The following is an 8,234-nucleotide window of genomic DNA, read 5'->3' as shown; positions in this document are numbered from 1 at the left end:
TCTTCAATGTTTCTTCCTCCTCCTTTCTGTCCTAGCGGCCTGTCTGTGAGGATTCCATATAGATAAAGAACACCTCCAAGGATCCCCAGACCACATTTTGGGTAACACTGGTTCATTTTAACATCTCAATTTAACATAAAGCTTCCAGAAATTTTCCCATGCCAAACTTATATCTTCTACTATTCCTATTTTCTCATTTGCCCTTATGTAGAGACTATTCTCACATGTATTATTTTTAATGCAGCAAAAGAAGAAGAATGATAAATCACCAACAAACAGGTTTGTGAGTGTTCCCAATCTAAGTGCTCTGGAATCTGGTGGAGTGGGCAACGGACATCCTAACCGCCTGGACCCCATTCCTAATTCTCCAGTCCACGATATTGAGTTCAGCAGCAGCAAACCACTTCCACAGCCAGTGCCACCCAAAGAGCCCAAGACATTTTTGAGGTGAGCCCCGTCTCACCGGTGATTTTTTTTTTCTTTTCTTTTTTAACTTGAGAAATTTGCCTTCTTACATTATAGAAATCTACTACTTTAAGAACAGCCTATGAAAAGAAATATTACTGTGAAATAGTTACAAAATATATTTATCACCTCTCTAGAGAATTCCTTTTTGACTCTTAAAAAGATTTTTCTAATTTTTTGTTAGTTTTCTAAATACTGAAAGGGGTGCTAATGTAATTCATATGCTTAGAAGTTTAATATAGATTGTTGCTTCATTTTTATTATTGTCACCAATTATTCATTAATCATCCATCCGTATTACAGAACTTTATTTTTTTTTATTAAGTGGCTTTTGTTTCTGTTTCTTATGCTATGTGTTCACTTTTTTACCTTTCTTGTTTACCAGGCTTATTGCCAAAATAAGAACTATGTAAGCTCTGGGAACTTAATGATATACATAAGCAAAAAATAAATTTAGAAAAAATAATTTTTATAATTGACATTCTAATTTTAAGTTATTTCAGAGTTGTTGATTAAATGTACTAACAAATAAAATTTGAATGAGGTCAAGTTGTTTATCCATTAACTAAAATCAAAAAGCAGTATCATTTTGTGTTTACTTTACTATTACTGATTTTGTGCTGCTTTGAATTTATTTACTTTTATTTTTACTAAATCTCAGCAGTGTCACTAGTAAGTCTTACAGATAGACTATCTTTTCTAGGTTAAATGATTAATGACATAGTTAATGACTATTTTGAATTTTAAAAAAATGGCAAGAATGAAAAATAGTCAAATATACCTTTGAATATGTCTCCTGCTAAATATTTTGTGTTGCTTATTTCCCTTGTGCATGGGTACGTTCAGGTATCAGTAAGATGCATGTGCATGAGCTCAAGGAACATGACTACTGGAGTTTCCATTACACATTGTTGCGTGCCTTGTAATTTCCCCCAGAGACGGTAGGGATTCTTTTATTTTCTCAACTAGCCCAAAGACTCTTTAACTAGATTTAATATAAGTATAAACTATATAACTTTGAAGATGGAGGGGAAATTGACTTTTTAATGCACCCCTTTTCCCCTAGAGTATTTGCTTATGGAATTATAAAAGTTTAATATATAGATATAGTAAAAATACTATAGCATGGTTTGGTTACTTAATTTAGTTATATTTAAAGACACATCTGTAAGAATTAAATGCTTATTTCAGGTTCTGAAATTTTAATTAACTAAAAGAGAAAAGGTGCTGTGAGGAATGTTATCTTGTTCTCTCTTATTTCCCACCATTCCTCCTGAATTTTTTTTATTTAAAGAAGGTGACATTATTTTCCTCAACTTTTTGATTTTTGTCTTTTTTAACTGTCGTGATGTGGCTCCTCCCTAACTGACTTCATCTGAGCTGCTGGTGCACTCTCATGGAGTGGAGAACCAAATCTAGTGCACACACAGGGAGTACCAAACCTTTCACACATCTTCTAATGTAGTGAACAGCTTGTGGTCATCTGCACTGATGTTTTATGTGCCTTTCCCTTCACTTTGCAAATAGAGCTTAATGCTGGGTTACATGTCTCTCTTTTTATGAATTCAGTCCTCCTCAGAGTGAAGCTTCCCCAGTGGCTTCTCCAGATCCCCAGCGCCAGGAGTGGTTTGCCCGGTACTTCACATTCTGAAAGAATTGTGTTGGCACAGCTCTGTGTGGACTGTTACTAAGAGCATGACCTTACAGATTATTATGTGAACAGGCTTTCTTATGTCAAACACTGTGAATGAGAAAGTATTTGTCTCTCCAATTTGAAAATGCACTGTATTTCCTGTGATATTTATTAGAATCACTCTATAAGGTACTATATTATGTGTGTAATTATAATAGTTATTTTTATTTGAGATGGAAGAATCTTTAACCTTTGTAATTACTGCATAATAAATTTTGTTAGAACAAACAATAGTGCTTTTCATTTTTTTAGTAAGTTTAATTTTTAAATACTTTTTAATTCCAGGTAAGACTTGCCAAAAAGTTCTATTGCATAATACTCATAAAATACCTAATTATTTGACTTCAAATAATCATAACAAAATCAAGATAAGGAAATACATTATCTTACTTTGTTCCATTACTATGTATAGCTATAACTAAACTGTGTTCTCTAAAGTTACGAGGCTAGGATGAAAACATTTGTGGACTTTCAGGTATGCTAAACACTGCTGACTTATATATAGTATTTCAAGTATTCTTACAGTTGAGGATCTAGAACTTTTAGTACAGCTAGTATCTAAATTAATATTATGATTTATGGCCAAAAGTTATTGGGTAAAGAGACAGTCTATTCTATCTTAATTTGTCTTAAAAGCCAATTTGTTAGTTTTCTTAATAGGCAATATAGTTTCGGCATATGAACATAGACTCAATTAACTACTATCACGTTAATGAGACTTTTTATTCCTTTAAATTTTCAGCCCATTTTGGCAGGGTGCTATATTGTTATCTGTGTCCTGAAAGAGTGCATCCATTTCTAAGAGAGCCACATTTAGTTGACTTGGTAATGTAGATTTTAGAAAAATCTGGGCGAACAAGATAAATGCAAATATATGATCTATGAATGATTATAATAATGTTAAATACCAACTTTTTAAATGATTATTATGTGTCAGGCACTGTGCTCGGGGCAGTAGAAAGTATTTTGTAGAAACTTTTTTTGGGGGGGATAACTTAAGGAATATGCTACCACTGTGCATACTCATGTGATGGTTTATTCCATGAGTATGCACAGTAGTAGCATATTCCTTAAGTTATCCTGAAAAAAAAAGTTTCTACAAAATACTTGCTCTGAATTTTCTTTCTTAAACTAAGATTGAATTTTCCAAGAAAAATGGTTAATGCCTATTTCAGAAAATAAATATTGTTATAAGCACATTTTCTTGCCCCTAGTTCATACATATCTCATAATCTGGACATTTATTTACCAAGGTTTTGATGACTAGAACTCATGCATGTAACTGGGCTAGATATGGGCATACAAAGGTGATGAATACCTGTTCTCAAGGAGCCAACCATATACTTGCTGAAATAATCCAGAACCAAACTTAGTTTTTACAGCAATATCAGAAGGGCTACAAATAAGATTTATGGTGTGTACAAGGGGAGCAGAAGCAGAAAGGAGGAAGTGATTAACTCTGCCTAAGTGGTTGCTACCTACCTAACATGTTTGGCTACTTAAGCTCGACACGGAAGTGGTACCCAAGTATAATATGGAAAGATGAGTAGGAATTAACCAGACAGACCAAAGGTGGGGCTGTTCCAGGAACCAGCTGAAACAAGAGTCAGAAAAAAGCAAGCCAGTTGTATTCTGAAAATTCAGTGCAATCCTATAGGACCAATGTGGTATAATAAGAAAGCAGCCATTTCTTGAGCACCTACCTTATTTCAGACACTACAATTTTAACATTTTCAACCCTTCAACAACTCTGATGAAGAACCTGAACACTCCCTCCATTGCCCCTGCCCACAAAACACAGACAATTACATAACTGGTAAGGGTTGAAACCAGTGCTCTTTCCAGCATGGAACAGATTGGCCTGGAATGCTTAGTAAGGAATTCAGCTGGATCCTCTAGAATTTTGAGCAGGTAGTAAACAGCATGATTAGATTTAAAAAAAAAAAATGTAAATCACTATACTGGTTGCAGTTTGTTCAGGATAGATGGGCACTTAATATCAAGACCAATTTGAAGCTTTACTGAATTGGTTCAGATGAAGACTGAACCAAAGAATTGTAAATGGGAATGGGGAAATGAAAGGATAAAGAGCAAAAATGCAGAATTGGCAGGAGTTGGTGACAAATATGTGCTGGACATGAAAGAAAATGAGTATGGGGAAAAGATAAAGTTTAATTTCAGATATGCTGAAATTAAAGTTTCTCTAAAATAATTACAGGCAGTTAAACACAAGGGTCTGGAGCATGGCATATATATGAGATTGATAAAGCCAAGGATTTGGATAAAGCTTTGGGGGACACCAATATTTAAGGGGCAGGCAGCGCATGAATGAGTAGGGTTATCGATCCAAAAAAGCATGATGTTATGGGAGAATAATGTTTTAAAGAGAGAGCAGCCAACCAAGTGCTATAGAGATCAGGAAAGGGAAATAATGAAAACGGTCCATTGGCTTTGACAATTATAAAAATGGTCTTAGCAAAAGAGATTCATGGGAATGGAGGTGCAACAAGCTAGATTCCAGGGAGGTGCAATGGAAGGAAGTCGACAGTGAAAACCCCTCTTTGAAGAAACTCGGCTATACAGAGAAGGGGTAAGAGAAAGGAGAGACTGGTATGCAGGGTTAAGATGGGTTTTGTTTGTGTTTTTGTGCTGGGAAGAGAGAGAAGGATTAAAAGGACAGGAGAAAGAAGAGACAAGCAAAAATTTTACAACGTTCATCTGTTCACTGGGTAATATTTAACATTAAAGAGACAATTAACACTGATTGAAGAAGTTTCAACAAGACATTTACTTTGATAGAATATAAAAAGCAATATGGAATCCTAGAATCTGGGATTTAGAAGAAGCCTTAACGGCCATCTTTTCTAATCTCCCGCAGAATACTTCAATCTCTGTAACATCCCTGACTGAACTTTGACTACTCCACTGCTAGGAAACTCACTTCCTCTGAGGCTCCTTGAGTATTGGCTCTGCCATCAATAGGTATCTTAACCTCTGTGACTCAGTGTACCCTACCTTCCTACAAAATAGTATGAGATCATTTAGGAAAGGTATAAATTACTCGAGGTAAGTAAACGTTGTCTTGGAAAGTAGAGCCAATATACTAGAGATTGTCAGGCAGTGACTGAGATCAGAGGCTGTATGTTTACGTTGAAATCCATCAACATGATTGTGCTCTTTGGCCATCTTCAGCTGCTTGGGTGCAGGTTTATAGGAATGGATAGTTATATTTAACCAAGATTAGGATTTTACTAGGTAAGTATAACAGAAGGAGGGAGTTCAGAGCAGCACATGTGTTTGCAGATAAGTGATAATGATAAAAATACTACCTATCATTTCTAACATCCTCATTATGTTTATACTAGGATTTTAGAAGTAAAACCAAAGTGGCAGATACTCTCAATTTCCTTACTAGAGTCTGATCACCAATTTTCAATGTGTGTTGGTGGGCAGGATGTGTCCTACAGTTCAGTTTTGACACTATCTACCTGGAGATGGCATCAAACCCCACACATTAAGGGCTCGGGCTCACAATACCACTCTCCACTTCAGATGACAATCACAACCTCAGATTGTTACCTGTGCTTCTGATACCTGGGTATAAATCGGGTTCTCACGACCCCCTCCTTGCATTCAATTAATTTGCTAGAGCGGCTCACAGAATGCAGGATACCCGTTCACTCGCTAGATTACAGGTTTATTACAAAGGATATTAAAGGATATGAATCAACAGCCAGATGAAAACATACATAGGGTGAGGTCCCAAACAAAGGAGCATCTGTCCTTGTGGACAGTGACATGTGAAAGTGTCTGGTTTCCCAACCTGGAAGTTCTCCAAACCTAGTCCTTTTTGGTTTCTATGGAGGCTTTATTACATAGGCATAATTGATTAAATTAATTGGCCATTGGTGATTGAACTCAATCTCCAGCCTCTTTGTTCTCCCCAAAGGCCAAGGGGTTCCAACCCTCTAATCACATGATGGAGTCCCCCAGCAACCTGCCCCCATCCTTGGGTGGGGTCGAAAAATCACCACATAACAGGACACTTTTATAACTCTCATCACTTGGGAAATTCTAATGGTATTAGAAGCTCTATGCCTGAAATGAGATGAAGACTAAATACATATTTCTTATTATAAATCACAATATCACTCTTACCTCAGAAGATGTCAAACTGATTTTTACATATAGGTCAAGATGTTTTTATCTCATTCTGTCAACTCCTTCATAACAAATCATATAGAGGTATGATTAAAACTCTTTTATTTTTGTTCTTAAAATATTTAAGGCCTTTCATCATCATCAAACAGTAACTTCCTAACTGGTAACTTTTCCCCAAACACACTGATTTTAAATCTGGGGTGAAGATACAGGTCCTAAGGGGAGAGTCATAAGGAATTTTTTCTTTGCAAATGTGGCAGTCTATACTAGAGCTAGGGTGGAAAATGTTTCTTGAACAGCTGAACCATGATTGGTTTCTTTTGCTGTGTCTTTCATAATGTTATAGAGAGTATTCATGTGTAATAGGGGGGTGGAGAAGGAATAATTTATAATATAGCATGGGTGGAAATGTTTCATACATGTCCACAAAAGTTTGTCAAGAAGCAATACAAATGAGATATTTGGAAATATATCACAAATTTCTTAGTTAAGTATTCATATTCCAAAAATGTATTAATGATAAAAGCATATGAAAATATTTCAAGAGTAGTATCTTGATTTGGAATCAGCTAAAAATTATCCATTGGAAGTCTCTTAAATACTAATTTATTTTCATATACAAAATGGAGAAATTTTTTATGGTGACTGGCTAACAAAATGGAGAACATTTTTATCTAACAAGAACAACAATGAGGTATAGACATAATCTTTGAAAATAATAATGTGCATTATTTTTCCTTTCATGCTATCACAAATATTCTAACATTCTCTGTCACATGACACCACTGCGATAATGGATTATACCATATTAATATTGGTTTGGTTGATTACTACATAATAACTACCTCTAGTAATCTAGGAAAATAATATCTCTGTAATTTTATGAATGTAGCTATATTTAATTTCAACAATTTAATTTTAATTTACTTTCATTAGTATTCAAAATCTGTTTGAAATAGGATAGCCCAGAAATAAACACTCACATATATAGTCAAATAATTTTTGACAAGGGTGGCAAGATCATTCAATTGGGAGAGGACAGTCTTTTCAACCAGTTGTGCGGGAAAACTGGATATCCTCATGTGAAGAAAGAAGATGGCCCCTTGCTTTACATCACATACAAAAACTAACTCAAAATGAATCAAAGATCTTAACATAAGAGGTAAAACTTTAAAACTCTTATAAGAAAACAGGGTAAACATTCATGACAATGATTTCTTAGCCATGATACCAAGAGCACAGATAACAAAAGCACAAATAGATAAATTGGACTTCTTCAAAACTAAAAACCTCTGCGCATCGAACCACATTATCAACACAGTGAAAAGCCAACCCCCAAATTAGGAGAAAATATTTACAAAGCATATATCTGGCAAGGAATTAATATCCAGAGTATATACTATTAAGCTACCAAGTATAAACTACTAAAACTCAACAATAGAAAAACAATCAACCCAAATCAAAAACAGGCAAAAGACTTAAACAGCATTTCTCAGAAGAAGATATATGAATGGCAAATAAGCATAAAGATGCTCATCACTAGTGATTGGTTAACAAAATGGAGTTGTTAAAATCACAATGAGATACCACTTCATACCCATTACAATGGCCTTTATTTAAAAAAAAAATGCATTGGCAGAAAAATTGAAGCTCTTGTGCACTGCTGGTGGGAATATTCTGTAAAATGGTGCAGTGGCATTTTTGAGAAAGTTAAACACAGAAGTGGAATTGCTGGATAATATGGTAATTCTAAATATATAGCCAAAAGCAGCATTGAAGGGAGAAATGCGAACCGATACATGTACACCAATGGCAATGGCAGCATTATTCACGATAGCCAAAGAGTAGAAACAATCCAAATGTCTATCAATACATGGAAGAAAAACTAAAATGAAAAACCCAGTCTCCCTCTTGT

The 8,234-nt window shown here is 35.0% G+C and overlaps 1 protein-coding gene across 7 annotated transcripts in view; it reads left to right on the top strand.

The window, feature by feature from the left end:
- The window catches only part of FAM184A (family with sequence similarity 184 member A), a 102,748-nt gene extending 100,362 nt beyond the window's left edge, over positions 1 to 2,386 (top strand). For 5 of the 7 annotated variants that reach the window (XM_025042437.1, XM_015600137.2, XM_015600136.2 and 2 more), the window contains 2 exons: positions 245 to 447; positions 2,035 to 2,386. In XM_025042437.1, the coding sequence (XP_024898205.1) occupies positions 245 to 447; positions 2,035 to 2,116 (285 nt within the window). In that variant the 3' untranslated portion in view covers positions 2,117 to 2,386. Of the gene's footprint in view, positions 1 to 244; positions 448 to 1,311 lie in introns of all 7 variants that reach the window. The other 2 variants (XR_001518163.2, XM_015600134.2) reach the window with 2 other exon arrangements.
- The last annotated feature ends 5,848 nt before the right edge of the window (positions 2,387 to 8,234 follow it).

The sequence above is a fragment of the Pteropus alecto genome, unplaced genomic scaffold (genome assembly GCF_000325575.1).
Source record: "Pteropus alecto unplaced genomic scaffold, ASM32557v1 scaffold79, whole genome shotgun sequence".
In the NCBI taxonomy this organism is placed as follows: Eukaryota; Metazoa; Chordata; class Mammalia; order Chiroptera; family Pteropodidae; genus Pteropus; species Pteropus alecto.
This window is presented reverse-complemented; position numbering and strand designations above follow the sequence as displayed.